General features: G+C 36.2%; 1 protein-coding gene across 1 annotated transcript in view; it reads right to left on the reverse strand.

Annotated features, from left to right (window-relative positions):
• The window catches only part of LOC145292929 (arylsulfatase I-like), an 84,854-nt gene that overhangs the window by 22,671 nt on the left and 36,538 nt on the right, over positions 1–25,645 (reverse strand). The window contains exons 5-9 of the mRNA XM_080139098.1: positions 18,551–18,657; positions 15,119–15,195; positions 10,230–10,334; positions 6,066–6,129; positions 1,754–1,851 (exon numbers count right to left, since the gene is read on the reverse strand). Coding sequence (XP_079995224.1) covers positions 1,754–1,851; positions 6,066–6,129; positions 10,230–10,334; positions 15,119–15,195; positions 18,551–18,657 — 451 coding nt within the window. The remainder of the gene's footprint in view (positions 1–1,753; positions 1,852–6,065; positions 6,130–10,229; positions 10,335–15,118; positions 15,196–18,550; positions 18,658–25,645) is intronic.

Raw genomic sequence — 25,645 nt, forward strand, 5'->3', positions numbered from 1 at the left:
AAATAAAAAATTAGTATATTCATGACTTTTTTTGTTTGTTTTAAATCGTATTTTCCTCGATTTAGTTTTGATAAGTGAGGAACGAAACCTCGTTAGTAACCTTTATTTTCATTTTTTATTTTTTAAATTCATTATGCTTTTTGGTCTGTATTTAGCCGTTATAAAATTCTGTACCCCCCCCCCGGAAAATTTTCAAATATATATATATATATCTGAATGATGAAAATAATGGAAATAGTATTCCGACAAAATAGAGAAATAAAAAGGAACAAACCATATTATGTGTTCATCAATGTTTCGTCTTTATTTCAAGACTTCCTCTATATATAGTAAGTTAGAAAAATAAATATGGCAATTAAGCTACACAGAATATTCCGCATTTCATCCACACTAGGATTCATCAGGCTTATGCGAAGAGTTGTTGTAGTCTTGCATTTTTATACATGCATATTCTATTGAATTTTTAGTTAGCCAATCAGCTTCCTAGTTCCCCCCCCCCCCGTTCCCTTCCTAATTAGCCATGGGCAGGCAGTTACAGAACAAAGGCCCAGTTGACCTTATGTTGAACCCTTCCTTTGTGTGTGCTTTTTTAGCAGGGAGTGTAGATATCTAGTGAGTTGACCTATTTTAAACCTATATGTAGTTAAATGTGTTTTTCTTTTGTTTTTGTTTTTTAGATGGATAGAGAGAGAGGGAGAGAGAGAGAGAGAGAGTCTTCTACAGACTATTTCACTGCATCACAACCCTTTAATGCAGCTAAAGAACGTAATGCGACAATCAAGCTGATAGTTGGCACTTCTAATCATTATGCTATCCTCCAACACCTGCTGAATGTAAGCAAAATCTTAATGTAAACTCAATGTTAACATTGTCCATTGCAGGAGAGCTCAAATTAATTTTACTCAATGAACAATGCCTATATATAAATAAGCAGGTTGAGCACTGTAAAAGCAGTGGGCAAGTGTCTATATAAATGGGTACTTAATGAGGTCGTTTACGAGCACCAATTCCATGGGCAGAGGTTAGAACTGCTGACTATCAACTAAATGGTTGTAGGTTCAATCCCTGGCTAGGGATGAGTGATAGTCTAGCTACACTGATGAGTTATGATACAACGAAACAGTACTGTATGTGGATGAATGTGCATGAAAATATAATCCCTCTTCCTTTGGTAGAGCACTCTGGTAAAATGATTTCACCTGCTGCTTAATTAGTGTTAATGCGAATCTCTGTTTGTTTGTAAACAAACAAGCAGGTCAAGCACTGTAAAAGAGGTGGGCAAGAGTCTATATAATAGGCATTTAATGAGGTCAATTACCGGCACCGATCACATGGGCCGGAGGTTAGAATTGCCAACTATTAACTAGATGGTTTTAGGTTCAATCCCTGGCTAGTGATAGTTTAGCTGCACTGATGAGCTGTGATACAGCGAAACGGTACTGTATGTGGATGCCTATATATATATATATATATATATATATATATATATATATATATATATATATATATATGCATACGGCATAATCACGCTGACATACGAGTTCTTGCTAGATCAGAGTTAATCATAATCATTGTGGAGCCTGGTTAATGCTAAAATGGGTGATCATTTGGGAATACCAGGTGCTGTATGTGCTCTCTTCTTGTCCTTTTCTTTTCCAGTTTTCAATTGTAATACAGTGTATAATAAATATGAATAAAATAAAATAAATAAAAAAATAAAATAAATAAATAAATGAGAAAAGAACCAACTTACATCAGTTGTGAATACAATCAAAGTATTATTCATGTAGCCATGTTTTAAAAGAGCTTTTGTTATATTACCAACAGCTTCATCAAGAGCAGTTACCATAGCTAGAAAAAAATAGAAAGAAAAAGGAAAATATATGTAGGACTTTTCTGGGTTTTTAGTGTTTATTTATATCAATTTCCAGTATCGTAATTTGTCACCATAAGAAGTAATATTCAAGTTAGGTTTATTAAATTCTTCTTTATTCAAGGAAATATCAATTATTAAATCCTAAAACTAATCTTTTTTTTTTTTAATCTTAACTAAATCCTTTAATTTATTTTTTACAGAAATATATTTTCAATTCGAAATTTTTGTATCAACTTGAACTAAAAGTCACATTTTTATTTAAAATTAACAGATTCTTATTTTAGATTAGTTTCTGTTGCCGTATGACATTTTTGAGATGCCTAACCCTTACCAAGATTGCAGAAACCAGGGATTGTGATACTATTGACCCCCCTCCCCGCTCCCATCTAAAAAAAGTGTTAGAAAGTAAAAAAAATGTGCTAATAAGTTCATCAGCAGAACAAAGGTTATCGAGAGTAAGTTTAGTAGAAAGACAATGTGGAGGAAGTTGTTCACCAAAGTACACAAAAGAAAGCTGAAATAGGATTGTTAATCAAGATGTGGCAGTGATTAGGAGAACGGAATAGAGGTCAATATATTTAGAGTTAGTTTACAGACAGTTTCAGGAGTGGCAATGAGCTTTCCAGCAATTTATAGACAGTCTTGAGTTTGCAACAGTTTATGGGCAGTTGAAAGCAAGTTGTGATTCAAAGCAGATCGCAATGAGGTGACATCAACTGATGACAAAGAGGCCTCAACAAACTACACAGATATGGACCTTAGCATTTAAAAGGTCATTTTCTACAATGATATTTATAGAATGTATCTGTATTTTCTCTTGCATTCTTTATACTTGTTAACTTTTTTATACGTATGAACGTGTGCTTGCCTCCTCAGAAGTTGCCAGTGAAAAATGATGATTGCCTCCTCAGAAGTTGCCAGTGAAAAATGATGATTGCCTCCTCAGAAGTTGCCAGTGAAAAATGATGATTGCCTCCTCAGAAGTTGCCAGTGAAAAATGATGATAACATGGCTAAAACAAGAATGGAAGCTGAAAGAGAAGAACAGAAGCAGCATTGGGGTCAGTGATTATTGTCGAGCCAGGGTGGGGCACATGATCGCACAGGATTACAGTTTAAAAGTGAGGTGCCTTGAGGTCAATCAGTAATAGGCGTGATCTTATTTCATTGTTTCTTGGACACATAAGACGTTACACAAACATTAGACATTTGAACCTGTCTGGAACAAATTCACTCAGATTGAATTCAAGGACTTTTCCTGTTTAAAGACCTATTTGTTTTTTTTATTGGATCAGCTGGATTTTGTAAAGACAAAACAGAGACAACAGAGGTCAAAAACACTGTAGATCAAAGTTGAATGATGAATGATGTCACACTTTTTTAAGCGATAGAAAATAAATTCTAAATAAAATAAACAGAGGAAATGATAAAGATTATTAGTAGCCCCCCCCTTCACATGTTGATATATAACGACGAGAATGATTATCGTAAAGCAGCATTGTATGATGAAGCCAAATGCATAAAAAAGCTTCTTTCTTAGAACTGCACGCCTGTGGAACTCTGTTCCGTCTACCTGCTTCCCACCGGACTACAACTTGGATGTCTTCAACTCCAATGTTAACAAATTCCTAATGAACCGCCCCCTTAAGTAAACACTTCATCAAATCTCCACACTAACATAATGTACTTGCAATAACCCTTATCCCTGAGTGGATTCCGGGCCTTGATAAGTGGTGATCACTGTGTAAATAAATAAAAAATAAAAAATAACTAATTTTGGGCTTTAACTAAGTACAAAGTTTTATGTGAACTAGGAAGAGCTACTAATATGAACGTATCTATACTATTATGTATTTGTTTATGGATATGCAGTCAGGTAATTTTATCCCTATAGAAAATACATAAGTTTATAGAATATATATCATATATTGCATATTATATTAGGTAATGTATTATACATAATATTTTATGTTCTAGTATTGAATAAGGGACTAATAAAATAGAAAATAATTTAAATAAAAACGACTCGTTCATAGATTATTATTAACTAAGTATTTTAAATCGATGTTTCATGTGGAGGAGATGATCTACCAATATGGACGTATCTATACTATTATATATTTGTATGCGATCAGGTAATTTCATCTGTGTAGAGAAATACATAAGTTTATAGCACATACATTATATATTCTAGTATTTAATAAGAGACTGACAAAACATAAAATAATTAAATGAAAATAAAAATAACTCGCGTACAGATCTATGGATTTACGAACCTCTTTAAACCCTAATCCGACTCAAATGAAAAAGGATGACAATTGAAATAAAGTTTATATAGATATGAAATCCTATACATACATGCACTTAAATGTCTACATCAGTATTTTTAAGATTTAATTACTACATACACATTAATATTTAGAATGCAACTCCCATGATATATATATTTAAGTCATATAAAAAATTATATGAAAATGATTATATATATACAACATGGTATTAACTCGATCATACGGACATGTGTTATTATAAAGTATATTAAGTTTATCAGTAAAGTTAATAATCTACCAAAATGATCATGAAAAGCAGACAGAAAGCTTGCAAGGAGAGTGTAGACCACCCTAGAAATTCCTAAATCAAAGTTATAAACACTTAACCCCTAAAACTACAATATCGCCATAACCCTCCCTGCTAGGATAGCTTGACCAGCCTAGATGTTATCTCCCTTCCCCCTCCCCTCTCCCTCCCTTTCTCTGTGGCAAATTTATTCCCTACCTACCTTCACCCTCACAAACTAAACACTATCCGGATTTAAATCACACACAGTTATATATTTTTATCTTTATTTTTATTTTTTATACAAAACGAATGGGCCTTGATTTTTGTTTCAGTTGTTGCTCCTTGGTCTTTCGAAATGGGCCTCTCAGACTTGAGATTCCACTGAACCATGTATGCACATATGTAACCAATAATGTTAGTATAATAAATATGCTATATACTTACTTTGTCCTCCATTAAGCACTCTTTAATAAACACAGGGGTTTCAGTAGATCTACATCTAGGAAACCAAACTGTCCTACTATTATATATAGAGGCTGGTTACTTTTTTAATGCATCTAAAACCAAGCTTCGATCTCTACACCATCTATGCTCTGATGCCAATCTGGCATCGGTTGAAATGAATGACTCTCGTCTTGGGGAGGCTTCATGTTTTGGCACGCTTCTGGGCTTGACCTTTATTCCTGACCTCAAATGGAACACATATATCAAATCCATCGCCAAGGTCGCTGGAAAAATGGTGGGATCCTTCTACTGCTGCAGTAGATATCTCACTCCTAATGCAATTCTCTACCTATATAAAAGCCAGGTACGGCCAACGATGGAGTACTGTTGCCACATCTGGGCAGAAGCTGCTAGAAGCAGCTTATCCTGCCTTGACAGAGTTCAAAATAGACTTTGTAGCTTAGTGAGGGATGCCCTTTTCTCTTCCCTGCAACCTCTTTCTCACAGAAGAGATGTTGTGAGCCTGTCCCTGTTTTACAGTTATTTTCATGGCAAGTGCTCAGCTGAGCTTCAATCTATGCTCCCCATCGCCAAACTTTCACAAAAACACTCGTCTAGCCAAAACCACTATCAATAATTTCCCATGCTCTTTATCCGTGCCTAAACCTAAATGTAGATTCCACGAACAAAGCTTCTTTCTTAGAACTGCACGCCTGTGGTACTCTCTTCCAAGTGCCTGCTTTCCAGCTGACTACAATCTGATTGTCTTCAAGTCCATCGTAAACAAGTTCTTGATGAACCGTTCCCCTAAGTAATCCAATTTACAAAATTCCCACTACTTATGTTTACTACACTATAATCACATTGACTAATATATACCCATTAACCCTTATCCTCGAGTGGCCTCTGGGCCTTGATAAGTGGCGATTTCTATGTAAAAAAAAAAATATGTATGTGTGTGTGTGTGTGTGTGCGCGCGCGCATATGTATATATTGCACCCACATAATTAACTGGCTGCTCTGTGGCATTTTATTTTGATTAATAAACCTTCTTATAAATTAACATCAGTGTCCAAGCTATTTTGTTCAACATATAATCGAGAACTTGAGTTGCCTGACAACGTGTGCATAGGATTGTTAATTGCAATACAAATGCGAACATAATTACAGAATATTAACTGACTCACCACAATAGGTTCTTCGGTTTTTATGTTGAATGTGTGGATAAAATTCTTCGTAATGCTTTGGAACCTGGAAAAGAGGGGGAAAATAACAATACAATACATGACCAAAGATATGAGTAGTGAATGGCAAAAAAAGAAAAGTTGAAAACGAAATAAATTTTCCAAGCTGGGGAGCCATCGATTCTGTATGTAGGGAGGGAGCTATATGTAGGAACAACAGCTAAAAACAAATGATGTGCTAATGCTAAGTAATAAAAACATATTTTAAATATTTATATCATTTGAATTCTTCAAACTACAGTTTTCATTTTGGGTGTTATTTTCACAATAGTTTGGTCGATATAACTTCTAAACTTTTTCAGGTGTATCTGGTCAAACTCTGAAATGTTTCAGTCAAACATAAGAATTTGCATGAAATTTCAAACAGAACCTTTATTTAATTCAAGTTCTCATTCCATCAGCCATAATTAGGTAAAAACAATTTGCAATTTTATTTTTAATGATGCCTGCACTGAGGATTGAACCTTCAACCTCCAGAAGAGTGTAACTTACTACTGAATTTTACCAAGTATTTTATCCACTATGCAATGGGTCCTTGTGAATAATTCTAGTATGAAAAATTTATGTCAAATTTTTTCCCTTTGTTATCTTAACTTATTCTATAAAGCTGGTTGAGTGTATATAATACAAGTGAATGTTAAATGTAAAAAAATAATATACATGAAAAGTATTTATAAAATGCTGAATAGGTGTGGGAGGCTGGTATATGGATCTGCAGAATAGATTTCCACATAGGAGTCAAGAAGTCAGGAGTCGGAAGCGGAGTCAGAAGTCAAAGATATCAAAAGTATCAGAATCAGCATCCTAGGATTTGTCCGAGTTGGAATTTTACCATCCGACTCCACAACCCTGCCCACAGCCCCAAAGTCCGTGAAGAGGGGTTTGTAGAGAATACATTCAAGGTGTGCTGGCTTGAGAATTCTAGAGAAAACTGAGCGTGGTGATTCCCTGGTGCAATCAGGTGACAACTGGCAGACCCTGGATGTGACAGCAGGACTCGATGCAGTCCACAAGTTTAAAGCAACCAAGACTTGGCTTCAGAAGGAGTGCTATGACTTTGTAGCCTTCTCTCACTACCCTCCTTCTCCCCGACCTGAACCCGCTGGACTACTGCGTTTGGTCATATGTCGAGAATATCACCAACATGACCTCCCATAACACCAAAGCCAGTCTGATTGCCACCATCCGCGGAGTAGTCACCAAGCTCCTGCCAACATTGTAGAAAAGGTACGCTCACAGTTCAGGATCAATAGCGAGGCGTTGATTGAGGCTAAATGCGGCTTCATTGAATAGATATCAGCTCTACTACATACTTAAGTTACCTGAATTGATTATTTTCAATAAAAGTTTTAAAATAAAACTGTAGTTATATATTATTTTAATTGGAATTCATTATTGAGACGAGTATTATATATATTAATTTATTTATTGCGAACTATTATTCTCATCTTTATTAGTTGTTTTTCACAATATTTCGGCCAACTATTCCTCTGGCCTTCGTCAGGTGGTAACCGCGACGGATAGGAACTTCGAATTTCCTAACTGCATTCTCAGCAATCACTGCCATCCGTAGTTGTTGTCGTCTCACCACGTTTTGGCCAAGTAAGCCTCTGGCCGGCTTTGGGTAGGATTGAAACCGCTATTTGGGTAGGATTGAAACCGCTATCTTCAGACAATGCTCATCTGGAACCGTAGAGATTCAATGTCTCTATCAACTGCGCCACGGGCCCCGAAGGGTTTGGATTATTTGATCTTATAAATCCACATTTATTTGTTATCTGATCTTCCATGGTCGGGACTGTACCGAATGGTATATATATTATTTTAATTGGAATTCATTAATGAGATGAGTATTATGTATATTCATTTAATTTTCCTATCTGTCGTGGTTACCACCTGATGAAAGCCAGAGGAATAGTTGGCTGAAACGTTGTGAAACAACAACTAATAAAGATGAGAATAATAGTTCGCAATAAATCCTTACAAAACTGTTTAAACGTTGTCTTAAGGAGAATTGCTTCCCATCAATCTGGAAAATCTCATCAGTATGCCCTGTATTTAAGAATTCAGGTGATCGCTCATCTCCCTCTCAGTACAGGCCAATAAATCTCCTGTGTGTCATGAGTAAGTTGCTGGAATCTGTGTTAAATACAGAAGTAATCAACAAAAATAACCTTAGTGACACGCAATATGGTTTCCATTCTGCTAGATCTACAGCAGATGTGCTTACAGTTATATCTCATAGGATTAGTGAATCTCTCGACAGAGGCTACCTTTCTAGAACAATTGCTCTTGACATATCAAAGGCCTTTGATAGAGTATGGCATAAAGGTTTACTTCACAAGATCTCCAGCTACGGTATAACTGGAAATGTCTTCTCAATTATTAAATCATTTCTCTCTGATAGGTTTATAAGAGTAGTGATTGATGGGCAGAAATCAGAAGTTCTCAGTATTAATACTGGAGTCCCTCAGGTTTCCCTCCTGCCTGGGCACAACTCTTTTCCTGATCTACATTAATGATCTTCCTAATCACATCCTTACATCATTCATAGACATTTATGCTGATGACACTACTATCTATGGTAGCACATTTAAGACCGTAAACGACCAAGTTCTCTCTGATTCTTTCTCCTCTGATCTTGAGCAAGTGGTAAAATGGGGAAAGAGGTAGCTTGTTACTTTTAATGCATCTAAAACCAAGCTTTTATCTTTACATCACCAACGCTCTGATCCTAATCTGGCATCAATTGAAATGAATGGCTCTTGTCTTGGGGAGGCCTCATGTTTTGACAAGCTTCTGGGCTTGACCTTTAACACATACATTAAATCCGTTGCCAAGGCCACTGGAAAAATGGTAGGATCCTTCTATCGATCCAGTAGATATTTCACTGCTGATGCAATTCTTTAGCTGCTAGAAAGGACTTATCCTGCCTTGATAGAATTAAAAATAGACTTCATAGCCTCGTAGTGATGTCCTTTTTCTCTTCTCTGCAACCTCTTTCTCAGAGAAGAGACGTTGCGAGTTTGTCTCTGCTTTATCGTTATTTTCATGGCAAGTGCTCAGCTGAGCTCCAATCTATAGTCCCCCATCGCCAAACTTTCACAAGAAACACTCATCTAGCAGAAAACACTATCACTAATTTCCCCCATTCTTTATCCATGCCTAAACCTAAACATAGATTCCATGAGCGAAGCTTCTTTCTTAGAACTGCACGCCCGTGGAATTGTCTTCCGTTTTCCTGCTTTCCAGCTGACTACAATATGGTTGTCTTCAAGTCTAATGTAAACAAGTTTTTGATGAGCTGTTCCAAATAAGTTAACAAATTTACAGAATTTCCATTACTAACGATTACTATATTGTCCAATTTCTACTGTACACTCTTTAACCCTATCCTCGAGTGGCCTCTTGGCCTTGATAAGTGGTGATGCCTATGCAAAAAACAAAAAACAAAAAAAAAAAACAGAAAAATTTAATTTTCTAAATTGTTGACTTGATATGTAAAGCCAGAAAAAAAATCCTTTTTATCAAATTATTTTTTATTTAAATAATATTTTCCAAATTAAATTTAATTATTATGGTATGATTGTTTGGCCATAAAAAATTAGTAATTCAACAAAACTGTTGATCATGTTAAGGTAATGTTTTAATCTCTATTTATAAAATTACTGGATATTAAATATTCCAAAATTTTCAATCTTTTCACACATGGAAGTTTGACAAACATTTTGCAGTCAGAAATAACTTTTTATACAACAGTTTAGATGCTTTCAAATTCCTTTTGGATTTCTATGGGTAACTCATTTTTTTTTCAACTATTAACAAAAGATTGAAATGACTGACTTGTTTATGAGAAAATCGAAATGCATTATGGCGAATTTCATTGTGATTAAATCATTTTAAAAATAATATTTTTAACATGAATTTGAGTACATAAAACTATTACATTTTTTACTTAAATAACTAATCAATTAATAGTAAATACTAAAAACATAACTAATAAATTAATAGTAAATACAAAATAAGTGAGAGTTACAACGTGATGAGAAATACATACACAGACATAAGAAGTGTTAATATAGGGATTATATGATATTTTTAACTTACTTGCAATGGGGTGTGTACATTTTGAAAAGCCAGATAAAGAAATAGAGGCTGATGTTTCGGGTTGTGGGTTGAAAGGATATCCTTTGCGCGTTCTGCAATTATGTTCTAAAAAGTAAAAACAATGAAAATCTCTATAAAGTAAAGTTAAGTAACATTTGTGTTTATATAGAGAGTGTTTGGAAAATCGATGGTATAACTTCAGGATTATGTTCTATATGTGCATATAGGTTTAACAGTCATGCTACAAATAGCAGCAGCAACAGCAGAACAATAACAAGCTGCCATTACGATTTTTAATCTGTGCTTAATTTCTAGCACAATGATAAAGATCCCGTTTTAGGGGAGCTAAAGCTCCCCATATTTAAAAGCCTTATACTTGACCTTCCTTGTACTCGGATGGAGACAAGCACACTTTAAAACATGTTATTAAAAACATGGCGACTTCAGAGCGTGCTGTCAATCAGAGTAGATTTATCTGGAGTTGACAGATGTTATATTATGAACTTGAGGGCAAAGATTGTCTAAAGGTCTATAGCAATGAACCGTGAATATGTCACCTTGCAAAATAACAATCTCTCAAATTCTTTGTCTATAATACGTATGTATGTCTCCCTGGCTCTCTCATTTTTCATCACCATAAGAGATTTGTTAAACATTTGAAATCAGAACTCCATTGTCAATGGATCTCGCGCCTCAATTCTTGGGTTCTTAAAATGCTCCTTCTTAAAGGTTAAACTGAAGGAATATATTTTTATAAAAATATTCATTGTAAATTTATTTCATTCAATAATTCTCAGGAGAGAATTAATTATGGTGAAAAACTGACTCTAATAGTACCGAGAACTTAAATAGAAGACTTGTCAAGCAGATGTAACAAATTTAAAGCGGATGTGCCTATCATTTTATTGTGTTTAACACCTGGTTGCTGTGCTCAGGATGTAATATTCATTCCAGGAACATGAACACACCTAGTCACTCTGCCTGGCAATCACATTGCACTCAGCACTGATTTGTACAAGCATTTAACTTTCTTTCTGGCTTGCTCAATCAAGCTGAGGACACTACCGATAAGTTGATAAAAAGCACTAGCAACTAGATTTTTCCTCTTTTTCCAGCCAGGAGACCACCAGTGAGCTGATTCCTTCCATGGTACGTTTTTTAGTCCCCAATTTTCTCCCTTGGAGTGCCCCTCTATAGTCCCCACACTACCCACCTACCTGGCCCTGAGTTTCGACAAAAAGCTCCATGGACCCAACATGGCTATGACTGCTGCAGCCTGTGAAAATGCGTTTGATACCTGGTTAACCAGTCCAAACCACGATCTCATGCCGGTGATGTTCGGAAGCACTGGGAAGTCATTTTTTTAATTGGCTTTATGTCATCAGCAGCTATTAAAACGCCAGCAAATTGAACTTTGTCACCTGCAAATTGAACTCCGTCGCCTGCAAATTGAAGCTTATTGGCATTGAAGATGATTTCATTTCTGCCGCAATGGGTGATATAGTCCATTGTGTGCCAGAAAGCAGATTTCATAGTTTTATCCCAGAGAAGGCTATCATCAATGCAACAATTCTTTCAGGGCATGTCTACCGTGATGTTGTCAAACCGATGAGTGTACCCATTGCAAAAGACGTGGAAAACTTGGGATGCCATAAGGTACCGATAACAGACCCACTCTGTTACGAATGTAGTTGTTTATTGGGCTGTTGAGGAGAGTAGTAAACTGTCATATTCGCTCCATGCATCTAAAACTGTTTGTTTGTGTGCTGGCACAACAGACACTTGGTTAAATGAGAATGTAGTGTGATGGATTTCTCTCATCATTGCAGCATTCAATTTTTGTAGGTCTACCATCCCCCTTGGTGATCCATCCTTCTTTGGGACAACCACCATCCTCGAACACAAGACTGCTGCTCGATGATGCCCAACACAACATACCTATCTAAATCTTCCTTCACCTTCTTTACCCAATGATTGGAGACAGGAATGGGTGTGTTCATAGCTGATGATTTCACTTCTGGGGTGAACGTTATATCTAGTGATCTCCTTGACATCACTTTTAATGGTTGATGGGGGCAGCTATTGATTTGAAGTGCTCCCATAACCATTGTTCCAAATGTACCCTATTATTTCTAGAAGAGGTAAATGGGATTCTTGTAGGTTTGTTTGGAACCGTTTCTCTTTGGAGACATCCACATGGTGCTTCCCATTATTCAAGGTTGACATGTCAGCTTTTGATATCTGGCATGGGAAGTCGTGAGGTATTAACTATGTCTTTTAGTGCTGACTCAGATAAGTAAAATCCCAACATGTTTCTTTAAGGCTAACTTTTATATGCGTAAAGATTATTTCCTTAATGTTTAGTAGGTCATCTGTGATTCCATGTATCCTATGGGTAGTTGGTATTAACACATTGCTAGTGCATCCCAATACCTCCAGTATTTCAGGGCCACTCAGAAATGTTTGAGCATCAGTATCTGCAACGGCAGGTACCCTTATCTAAGGCGCGCCCAAATTCAGCATGGGGCTCCGGTATCAAGGATACTTCAACTTTTATGGAGGGTGGCGTCTGGGGGAGGGTTCTTTTGAATCTACACCTGCTCCATGCAAGATGAGATATTGCTGCTAATTTTTGTCTTCACTCACAAAATGCTGGTCTTCCTCATCCTCTAATTATTTTTGACTGATGTTGTGTTGAATCACTCGTTGACTCCATTGTCGATCTCTCTGGTTTTCGGCACACTTTTGTAAGTGTCCGGTAATTCCACAATTATGGCATCGGAGTTCCCTCGCTGGACAGGTCTTCCGTCCTTTTAGCCCATTGGGGTATGATGTCATCACGCATTCATCACACGGTTTATTTCAAGGGGTTCTGGGTACCTCCCACTCCAAAGATGGCTTCTTCTCGGACCTTATTGAGCCAAAAATTGAACATGCATTTAGGCTACTTTACAAGTGAGGAGTCAACGAATCCGTTGTTTCTAGACTAACAGGCTGTAAAATTTCTGTTCCACTGTTGTCAAAATACTGGCTTCGCTGGTATTCTGTATTTGCAAGTTCAGCTACGAGTTGACTAGCCACCATGTTCTCTGAATAGTTTATAGTCTGTGGGCAGCTCTAGTTAGGACATTGAGCAGTAAAATTGCAAAATCTTGTTTGGGATCAAAGCTTTGCTAAAAACTGTGTGAGACCCTCCCCTTCTTGCTGTTTCATATTGTGGAATCTATGTTTATTCACCTTTTCGTGTAGACCTTTCACCGCAATGAGTTGTATATGCTGTATGAGCTATTCTTTTGTGACTATACTGAGAGCTTTGGGCTCTACTAGTTCGCACCAGACTCTGTTTACCTCGTTCAAGCAAGCCGTTCTTAACTCGTTGTATATTTTCATGGGTCAGCTAAACAACACAGTTGTTCGTAATAGGTCAGTTAAACAACACAGTTGTTCGTAATAGGTCAGTTAAACAACACAGTTGTTCGTAATAGGTCAGCTAAACAACACAGTTGTTCGTAATAGGTCAGTTAAACAACACAGTTGTTCGTAATAGGTCAGTTAAACAACACAGTTGTTCGTAATAGGTCAGCTAAACAACACAGTTGTTCGTAATAGGTCAGTTAAACAACACAGTTGTTCGTAATACGTCAGTTAAACAACACAGTTGTTCGTAATAGGTCAGTTAAACAACACAGTTGTTCGTAATAGGTCAGTTAAACAACACAGTTGTTCGTAATAGGTCAGTTAAACAACACAGTTGTTCGTAATAGGTCAGTTAAACAACACAGTTGTTCGTAATAGGTCAGTTAAACAACACAGTTGTTCGTAATAGGTCCATATGTCAATGAATAATGCCCAGTCCCCATCGGTGTAATCATGTTTGATCACGGGTCTGTCCAGTTTTTAGTGTTTTTTTTCTTCTTTTTTTTACATGGTGGTCACCACTTATCAAGGCCTGGAAGCCACTCAGGGATAAGGGTTATTGCAAGTACAGTACGTTAGTGTGGAGATTTGATGAAGTGTTTACTTAAGGGAGCGGTTCATTAGGAATTTGTTAATGTGGGGCTGATTCGACTCATTTCGCTGCCAGTGTGAAGCTCGTTGTTTTCTTTCTGCGAATTTACTAACTGATGAACTAGTTGCAAGTAATGTTCGTCATCGCGTTGTCCTCATGCCATTACTATTGCAATTTCAGTAAGAAAATAATCCTGTAAAAATAAATCCTGTTCATAGTGCCATGTAAAGTGGACTTAAAAGTTTTTCGAGTCCGGGACTAGCGCTGAATTTATAACACCGGATGATGACCGATGTTCCATTTTTTCCCAACCCGTCCCATTGGTCGTCCCCATTCTCTACAAACTGGAATAAATCAGACAATTCTCAAAAACACATGAAAAAGACTAAGACTAGTAATATTACATCCGTGAGAGAAAAGTTGCAGCGAAGAAGAAATGATTTAGCTAATCAAATTACAGATACGTTTCTGCACTTTTCTCAAGAACTTTCAAATGGGACAAAGATCCACGAGCATAAATATGATAACAGTACTCTATACATGATCTGATAGTAAATTTGTAGAGATAGAGAGTTAGGATTAAGGTTAGGTTAAGAAAGTGTTTTGAATGATAAAGAGAATCTGCTTTACGAGAAGCAGAAAGAGCAATGGATCTAATATATGAACTCCAAGAAAAATTTGATAAGAAAGAAAAACCAAGAAATTTCAAAGTTGATTTCTCTCCAAGAGCAAAGACATCCATGAGAATCTCACCTACAAGTGAATTTATTTATGAAGACGACTCAATAAAGTTGTTTTAAACAGAATGGATCTCGGGTAATGGTTCATTAACGAGAAATGGTAGAGACAGTTGAAATAAAAATTCTTTTGTCGTACTTACTGCAGAGTATTTTCCTTTAGCAGAGTTATAAACACATGTGTTAAATCGGAAATCATAACCAATTTTATGTTTGTGACCTGAAAGATTGGAATAAAATATTAGAGAAATGATAATAGGACAAAAAATATTCAGTTGAAAAAATATTCATAGTTGAATCTGTGAAAATTATACAATATTTTAATCAGACCATTGTTGATGAAATGACGTAACATTTTGTTTTTTTTTTAATTTAAAATTTTTTAATTGATAACATGGATTCAGCATTACTTCCTTTCCCCTTTTCAGACTACTCTTCATTCTCCACTCCCTCTTTTTTTTCTTTTTTCTTCTCTGTGGTATTCCTTCCTCTTCTTGCCATTGTCACCTCCTTTTACTAACAACTTCAACCCTCCCACTTGAACTCTTCACCAATTTCAAAGCTTCTCTGGATCTAGGGATGAGTTCGGGGAGGGGGTATAGTGGGGGGGGTTTGAGGGGAAAGTTAGTATTCATGTGTGACACATATAATCAGCCATTAAGCTTCTCCTCTCTCTCTAGGATAAACTGATGTCATTAGCAAAGAGAAAGATAGGTAATTAATTAAAGATGAAAAATAAAGGTTCTAAATCAACAAATGGTTAAGGCATGACATACAGACATAGATAGGAAGATATTAACACATCCATAACTATCAATATATATATATATATATATATATATATATATATATATATATATATGTATATTTTTGAGCAACTTGACATATGAAAAAGAGTTTCAAAATCTACTAGCAAATATACTCAGTGAACTAAGTGCAAAAGAGATTCGACCAATTGCACTTAAAGGGACGATTAGAATCTTAAAAAGATCTCTCGGTTGAAATGCAGGAGATAGGCATCCTGTAGGATGCTGCATTCACACCCAAAACAAAATAAGAAAACTGAAAAACACACACACACAAAGTCTATAATTAAATCTGTTTTTTTAATAGTATAAAACAAATATTAATCCATATTCTAATATATATATATATATATATATATATATATATATATATATATAAGTGAAAGTGTCTGTTTGTGTGTGTGTATGTCTGTTTGTCTGTGTACATTTCCCTACACAATAACTCTGTCAATTTTCAGTCTACAGACTCGAAATTTGATATACAGGGTACTGAGATTTGGAAAAATCTTTGTAATCCGGTTTCAGACAGAAATTTGGCAGTTAAACGATTTGACCTTTGAGAACTCTACCGAACTCCTTCGCCAATTTTGGGTCTAAACAATTGAAATTTTAGATATAGATTCCTTGGACATGGATCTAACTTAATAACTTGATTTGAGCCCAAAACAATAAATGTTAAGCGGTCATAATAAGGGTCAAATTTTTTTTAAATTTGACCTCTGCAGTCTCTACTAAATTACTCAGACAATTTCTTGTCTAAATATTTGAAATTTTACATAAAGGGTATTCAGAGATAGGGCAAGCTTTTTAATTAGTTTGGGTCAAAAATTTGAGCTATCAATATATAAATGTATGTATGTATGTTTGCATGTCTAGCTAAAACTTTCGACAGAGGCGACAGATTTTCACAAGATCAGTATCATTTGAAGCGAAGCTCAACCTTTCAGATGACAAATACCGAAAAATTGGCTAAAAACATTAATTTCTTCACCCTCAACTGGGCATTTTTCTATAGGGAGGGGTTGCTTTTTTTGTCGATATTTTTAAAAGTCATCCCCTCTTTTCCATTATCTAGCCTTAATTTAAACCTACGTCACTTCCGGTTTGACGGTGGGCATAACAGCAAAGACGTCACGTTTTTTTCACGTTCTTTTCCTCCTTCGCGGTATGGGTTCCTACTACCACTTTTTTTTTCTTTTGCTCAACACACACCTCCCAACACCCGGGCAACGCCTGGCACCCCTGCTAGTATATATATATATATATATATATACTTGATCACTCTAAGATCATCTGTGGTCCTGGATATGACCTTAAACTATATCCGATGATGAGGCCTCAGTTTGCGGGCTTTGGGGAGTGTGGAGTCACCCTTTAATTGCCATTGCTCCCAGGTTCACTCTGATCCAGAGTGGTAGTACCTGTTAGGGTCCCAACTATGGGTTAAATAGAAACCGACTTGGAAAAAAAAATATATTCTATTAAAAAATTTCTTCAAAATGACTTGATTCGGCATTAAATAACCTGAAAAAGGTTGATATGCCGTAAAACAAAAACAACCAACCAACCAAGATCATCTGTATTAAATGTTAAGTTTCATTAATGCTAAAATTTCATTTAATTTTGTGCCAATCAATGGTGGCCCAGGGTATGTTCCTTGCTAATGGCGTCAAAGGTGACTTTGTGGCAAGGTTCAAATCCTTTGGCCAGCATTGATCGTTATCTCCTGCACTGATAATTGCATGAGCATGAAATGTTAATGTTTGTAGGTATGAGAATACTCATTTATAACTCATAATTATATATATATATATATATATATATATATATATATATATATTTATTTAATCTTCATACATTTTCATATGTGTATATGTTTACATATGGGATTTATTTCTAATCTAATTGACCAATCACTAAGAATTGTAGCATAAAGGGTCCAAATATGGGCTATATTTAGTTTAATTTAGTTTTATGTAAAGGGAATAATATAAACTTGGAAGTTTTTTGTAAAAATTCAAATACTCATATTTTTGTGAAATTTTAACAATAGATATTAAACATCAATTAATAAATGTTCATTGAATTTCAAGTTCTTAAGAGTATTTTAAAGTTTTAAAAGATTTGAAAGGGGCATAATATAGGGCACAACCTCCCATTGAAATATATTAGGTTTGTACAGATTTATATCTATAGTCATCAGACAAAATTTAAACTAAGTCCCTGAATTTCAATTTCTTCTTAAAACTTTTAAAAGTTTTAAACATTTTCTATAATGTTTTCATCGAAATTAGGAAATGGTTTCGTAGCTTTATATTTTAATTTTAATCATCATAAGACGACATCAAAGTGGTGCAAAACTATTATTTGGGGAATTAATTTAATCTAAGATAGGTATTCTTCTTGTATATATGTGTGTTGGATAGAAAGCAAGCTGAGAGACAGAAAACTGTGATTGGTTGAATAAAATCATATGACATTAGAGAGAGGCTACATTTGAAACAAGGTAATATATGTCTGTATTTTTTTATTTAAATTTTAAGATCGATTTCAGCATCTTGGTTGTTGTTATCATGTGTCAATCATTTTGTGATATTGAGATGCCATTTTTCTTTGACCTATGAAACTTTACTTGGAAGCATTTTCATTGGTCTGTCAAGCTTTAAGTTTGAAAAAAAAAAGTATTTGCAGCATGAAATCTGCAGAATCAAGAATATCAATATTTTTGTTTGAATATTAAAAACCCGAAAGGAATGAAGTCGTTCTTACCTTGCGAATGATTGAAGTAACCTTCAGCTCCATTGTAGAAACCGACAAAAGAATCGAATCCACGGAAAGTTGGTGTACATTTCCAGTTACAAAAGCCAAAATGCCACCTTTTAAAAACGGAAAATTTGAAAATAAATTACCAGATCAGTTAAGTTATTTAGAACATATTGGTCAATTTTTCAACTCAATTTTAAACAGTTCTCAATTTTTGAGATGAAGGCTGATTATTAGTTTTGATCAGATTATCATTCTCACCTTGAGTGTTATTTGTGCAACATTTTGGTCGGTGAACCCTCCAACCATCATCAGGCATGTTGGTCGCTATCTTGGAAAAGAAAGGAGAAACGTTACTGGCTCCATAGATGGTTTTGTATTCTTTGAGTTGTTTTTATTTTTTTTGTTGTGGTTTCGTATGTGTGAAAAAATTTGGTTGTCAAACTTTATTATAGTTACCTCCCCTTTGATGACCAAATTTTTTTTTCACACATGCAAAACCACGGCAAAAAAAAACCCCAACAACCTACACTAATCGAAACGTTGCGCAAATATCACTCAAGATGGGAATAATAATCCAATCCACACAAGTAATACTCAATTTTAAACAGTTGATTCAAGTTGCTATTTTTTTAAATGTTTCATCCGATGGATGCAAATGTATATAAAAAAAAGAAACTTTATTCACACAAGAAGAAAGATCTTTTTGCTGAAAATTACAGATAATTTTAAAATTCTGATAGATCTTTTTAAGATTCTATCACATTGATTGTTTGTATCTAAGTTGCCCCTGGTTCACCAGATTCACCAGGTAGTTTTTTTTTAAACTCCTTTTCATGAGTTTGGTTGCCTAAGACTTCTTTTTTTTTTCTTTTTACATGGAAGTCACCACTTACCAAGGCCCGGAGGCCACTCAGGGATAAGGGTTATTGCGTGTACAGTAATCAATGAGATAGTATTGTAGTAATCATTAGTATTGAAGATTTGATAGAGTGTCTTACTTAAGGGGGCAGTTTATCAGGAGTTTGTTTATGTTGGACATGAAGACATCCAAGTTGTAGTCAGGTGGGAAACAGGCAAACGGAAGAGAGTTCCACAGTCGTGCACTTCTGAGAAAGAAGCTCTGCTCATAGAATCTACATTTGGATTTAGGCAAAGATAAAGAGTGGTGAAAATTATTGACAGTAGTTTCAGCCAGACGGGTGTTTCTCCTGAAAGATTGGCGAGGGTGGATGAGCGATTGGAGCTCAGACGAGCACCTGCCATGGAAATAACGATAAAACAAAGGTAGGCTCGCAATGTCTCTTCTGTGGGAGAGAGGCTGCAGGGAAGAGAAAAGGACATCCCCCACCAAACCACGAAGTCTATTTTGTACTCTGTCAAGGCAGGATAGGCTGTTTTTAGCAGCTCCTGCCCAGATAGAGCAGCAGTACTCCATCCTTGGACTTGGACGTACTTGGCTTTTATACAGATAGAGAAGTGCATCAGTAGTGAGCTATCTTCTGGAGTGGTAGAAGGATCCCACCATTTTCCCAGCGTCCTTGGCAACAGATTTGATGTACGTGTTCCATTTCAGATCAGGAGTAAAGGTCAAACCCAGAAGCTTGCAAAACATGGATCCTCCCCAAGATGAGAGCCATCCATTTCAATTAATGTCAGATGGAGATCAGAGCGTTGATGATGTAAAGATAGAAGCTTGGTTTTGGATGCATTAAAAGTGACCAGCCACCTCTTCCCCCACTGTATCACACGCTCAAGATCAGAAGACAGAGAATTAGAGAGAACTTTGTCATTTATGGCCTTTGATGTGTTGCCATAGATGGTCGTGTCATCAGCATAGATGTCAATGAATGATTTAAGTATGTGTTTTGGGAGATTATTGATGTAGATCAGGAAAAGAGTCGTGCCCAGGCAGGAGGGAAACCTGAGGGATTCCAGTATTAATACTGAGAACTTCTGATTTCTGCCCATCAATCACTACTCTTATAAACCTATCAGAGAGAAATGATTTAATAATTGAGAAGCCATTTCCAGTTATACCGTAGCTGGAGATCTTGTGAAGTAAACCTTTATGCCATACTCTATCAAAGGCCTTTGATATGTCAAGAACAGTTGCCCTGGAAATGAAGCCTTTGTCAAGAGATTCACCAATCCTATGAGATATAACCGTTAGCACATCTGCTGTAGATCTTGCAGAGCGGAAACCATATTGCATGTCACTAAGGAGGTTGTTTCTGCTGAGGTGGTTGACTACTTCTTTATTTAATATGGATTCCAACAACTTACTCATGACACACAGGAGACTTATTGGTCTGTACTGAGAGGGAGATGACTTTTCACCTGAATTCTTAAATACAGGGCATACTGATGAGGTTTTCCAAGGTGTTGGAAAGCACTTTTCCTTAAGGCAATGCTTAAACAGTTTTGTAAGTATGGGGGCAAGTTCTTGTTGGAGCTTTTTCAGCACTATAACTGGAATGCTGTCAGGGCCAGTTGCTTTACTGGAATCAAGGTTCTTGATTAGCTTGGCGACTTCACACACAGATATTTGTATGTTGCATAGCGTGTTGTCTGTTATAAGAGGAAATACGGGGAGTTGATGGCCTACGTCGCATAGGGTAGAATTAGCTGCAAAGTTCTTGGCAAATAGTCTGACCTTGTCTGATGCTGATAAGATAACCTCAGGTCCATTGATGATGGTTGGGATAGAACACACGCTTCTGTTCAGGATCCTGTTTGCTATTTGCCATAACTGGTGGGAATCAAGCCATTGCTCACCTACTTTGGATTTAACGGACTGAGCATATAGCTCTGTTGCATTTTTTATTACTCTTTCTGGAAGTCCTGAAAGCATCTTTAGTCTCAGTATATCTATTATTATATTATTATATTATTATTAGTGATTTCTGTGCGCGATAGCAGCAGCACATTCTGGGTAGAACCATGGCTGGCTGTTAGGTTTTTGTTGGAATTTTTTAGATGGTATGAATTGGTCTATGCCTACAATTAACCATTCGGTCAGGTCTGATACTATAGAGGACACATCCTTTTTAAACACGGAATGCAGAGGTAGATCAGATATGAATGTACGGAAGCTATCTCAGTCAGCCATAGAGTATCTATATACAGTACGGTGGAAAGGTACGTCTGAAGACTTATTACATTTCATTTTTATCTTAACTGCTACAACGGAATGGTTGGAGGATCCCAGAGGAGATAGGATGGAATATGAACATAGCTCAGGGGAAGTTGTGAGGAAAAGGTCTAGAAGAAGGCTTGCATACTGACCGGTAGTATCGGGCACACAGGTAGGTTCGTGAACAATCTGAGTGAGGTCATAGGCAGTGGCAAAATCATGACAGAACCTCCCCTTGTCATCGATTTTATTTGAGTGGGTCAACTATTTCACATTATGGACATTGAAGTCACCGCAAATGTGAATGTTAGCCGAAGGATGAGCAGACAGGATGTGGTCAGTTTTCTCAGATATGCTCTTAAAGATAATAACTCCACTGTTGTGGGGGCAATGGAGGGCAAATATAAATGCAGTGGTGTAAGCTAGTGCAACCCGGAAGCACATATAAGGTAAATTAGGGTCTTCTCTGGAGATATCCCTACCACATGGAAAGCCATCTGTAATGTAGGCACATATTCCATGCCCATGGCGATCTTGGAGGTCAGATTTAGATGTTAAGTTAGAGTATCCTTTAATTATGAATTCGTCTAGGAAAGTGGTTAGCCCTATGCCAGTTTCACTTAGAAAGAATATGTCTGGTTTCGTCTCCTGTAATTGTGTTTCAACCTCTGGAAGGTTGGAACGTAGACCCCTGATGTTGGAGAAGGACCTGGTAGTAAGGGTCTAAGTTGGAGGATGGGGTTCTAGGTTTATTTGTGTTTTTATTTTTTAGATTTGTCATGTTGAGGTTTTGGGATTTGTGGAGCAGGTCGATAGACTTGGTTGGAGCAGGACAGAGAGGGAAAGTAAGAGAGAAAAAGACGAGAATTTTTTTTTTTTGTAGCATATGATAAGGTAAAGCCGTAGCAATTATCCACTAGTATGGCATCGAGAGGCCCTACCAGAAACTACTGTATGGTCCAGAATCCATTCACCAAATGGCAATACAGCAGCTCCAGTACTTTGCACCTGCTGATAGGACAGCCTCCTTAGTAGTTAATTCAAGGTTCGGATCCCTGACTATCAGGCGGATAACGTCAGCCCAGATGAAACGTTTACCTCCAGCACCCTTACTAGTGAAATGACAACAAGGATAGACATAGAAACAGAAATTTTCCGACATCTCAGGCTACTCTTTACAAAGTACTACCGACTTGGAAAGCAGCTTTTTCTTCACCCTTTGTAAGAAAAATCACTCATTGGAAATGAGGACTGAAAGACAAAAAAGGAGAAGCCAGAGTTACTGGAGCTGCCGATAACACATCCACATGCATTATCTACTCTCCATAAAAAAAGGTGAGAAGGACTTATTAATATCTACTTAAGTTCGTTGTCCCATTCCCAACTTAGGATAGTACTTGAAGATAGTCTCCCCTTCTATGTTAATGCATGCCTACTTTTTGCCTTTATCTACCTCATGCCAGAATGTTCGACCATTCCAGCTCCACCCCATAATAAATATGCTATATTGGAACTTTTATCAAATTGGAAAGTCTGCTTATTTTAACTCGTTTAAAAAACTGTTGAGAAGTTATACCTTTAGGGTTACGTATTAAGTTTAGACTAGCTAGAAGTAATGCATACTTTAGAGAGAGAAAAAAAGCCGCATATTTTTGAGTTCAGATAATATGTAGGTATCATTTGGGAAATGTTCAATTTCATGGGAGAATTTTTTTTCTTCTCTCGTTTTAAATATAAGAAAAAAAAATATTGGTTAATAATAGTATATTTGACAAAAAAGATTCAGGGAAAAAAAAGAAAAAGAAAACAAGACAAATATTCAAGATTAAAGTCAAAGCTGGAATAAGGAAAAAATAAAACAAAAGTTTGCAATACACAGATGTTAGTGTTTTTAGATTAGTAGACTTCAAAAGTTACGGATAGAAAAGTTTCTTAGCTTTAGGTCCACGGACTTTGACTTCGAGTTCATAGCGTAAAAAGAGGGGATGCTAGCCAGTCAATCTGGTTTTATGCCGATATTTAAAGGGAATGTTGGGTGGTGGTGGTCGTGGGGTAATCTTGGTGAGTTCTGTATTTTTATTTATTTATTTTAAATTCAACATTGAATTATCTACCTCATGCCAGAATGTTCGACCGTTCCAGCTCCACCCCATAATAAATATGCTATAATCGAACTTTCATCAAATTGGAAAGTCTGGTTATTTTAATTCGTTTAAAAAACTGGTTAAAAGTAATACCTTTAGGGTTACGTATTAAGTTTAGACTAGCTAGATGTAATATATACTTTAGAGAGAAAAAAAGGTTGCATGTTTTTGAGTTCAGATAATATGCAAATATAATTTGGGAAATGTTCAATTTCATGGGAAACTTTTTTATTTTTTTCTCTCATTTTAAATATAAGAAAAAAGTGGTCTGATGGACTATCCAACTAAGTGATGTTATTTAAGGTAATATCACTAGGAAAAGTCCCTGTCCTTTAAGACGGTACTAGAATCATACTTATCCAATTGTAACACAGTGTATATAAGCGTGTATGAAAACAGCATCAGCTGAAAGATGGATGACAAGTGATTGTATTAGCAGCAGCAGCAGCATTTGAACGCATATGCAAATTGGCAAGTGTGCTCGGGTTTGAAAAAAAAGAAAAAAAGGACACCAGGTGGTTGAAAAAGGTAGATGTGTAAAGTCGAAGATGAGCAACAGCTATCTATAGCCAGCATGCAGTGGAGTAAAAAGAAAATCGCGTGACAAGGGAGATGGACATATGACTCTGCAGTGGAAGAGAAATACTCTTTAAGCTGGTGTAGAGACGGGGAGAATGAAAAACAGTAATAAACGACTTGTGTTGAAAAAGAAAGAAAAGCTGAGTTGGATTTATTTGTTTTTGTTTGTTTGTTCATTTTTGATGCTGCCAGATGGTGCGTGCGTAACAAACAAAGTTCAAACATAACGGTCACAATTTGGATTTCAAAAGTTTTTGTGAGATATACAAACACACACACACACACACACACACACACACACACACACACACACACACACACACACACACACACACACACACACAAACAGACAAACAACATGTCTCAAATTTTTTTTATGAGTGCCTGATTTACTCGGTAGACTGAATAAAGCGTAGGACCTAAACTTATGGGAAGAGGAGGAGGAGGAGGAGGAGGAGGATTGCGTACAACTTTGTTAAATATTTTGCTGATTGTTCATTATATATTGATATACATATAATCGGATATCAAAATAATGCATTTTAAGTAAAAAGCTTGATTACATATTTACGTGTCATGTGTAAATTAACACACACACACACACACACACACACACACACACACACACACACACACACACACACAACATCTCTCCTTTATATAATAGATTTTTTTATGAGTTATTTAGAGTGCCAGATCTACCTGTAGACTCTGCAGACTGAATAAAGCATAAGACCTTAACTTCTGGGAAGAGGAGGAGGAGGAGGAGGAGGAGGAGGAGGAGGAGGAGGAGAGCATACAACTTTTGCAATTGATTAGACTAGGGAAGGAGAGAAAAGAGTGAATATTAATGAAGCACTCACTTTTTTTTCTTTTTGTTGTTGTCATAATATCGTGTTTAATGTTTTCCATGCTGCCATTTGTTGAGAAATTAACTTTCAAACTAACTTATCTCTGCATGGGTATTTATTTATCCCTCTTCTCTGAAATCCATCTTGACAATTCCTTGTTTATGTTTCTTTTGTGTTTTTTTTTTTTGTTTGTGTTTCTTGACTTTTAGCTGACAACTGACCTTAACCAAATAACTCTCATCCATTCTTCCAACAGGGGCACATCGTTGAAATACCCTAATATTGAACATATCGACACATATACCCTACAAATTTAATCTTCCTCAGAAATTATCAAATCTAAGTCTGTCTCAAAAACACACATCAATCATCCATCATATTATTCCCATAT

The sequence above is a fragment of the Euprymna scolopes genome, chromosome 14, assembly GCF_053919585.1.
Source record: "Euprymna scolopes isolate OS-2025 chromosome 14, ASM5391958v1, whole genome shotgun sequence".
Classification (NCBI taxonomy): Eukaryota; Metazoa; Mollusca; class Cephalopoda; order Sepiida; family Sepiolidae; genus Euprymna; species Euprymna scolopes.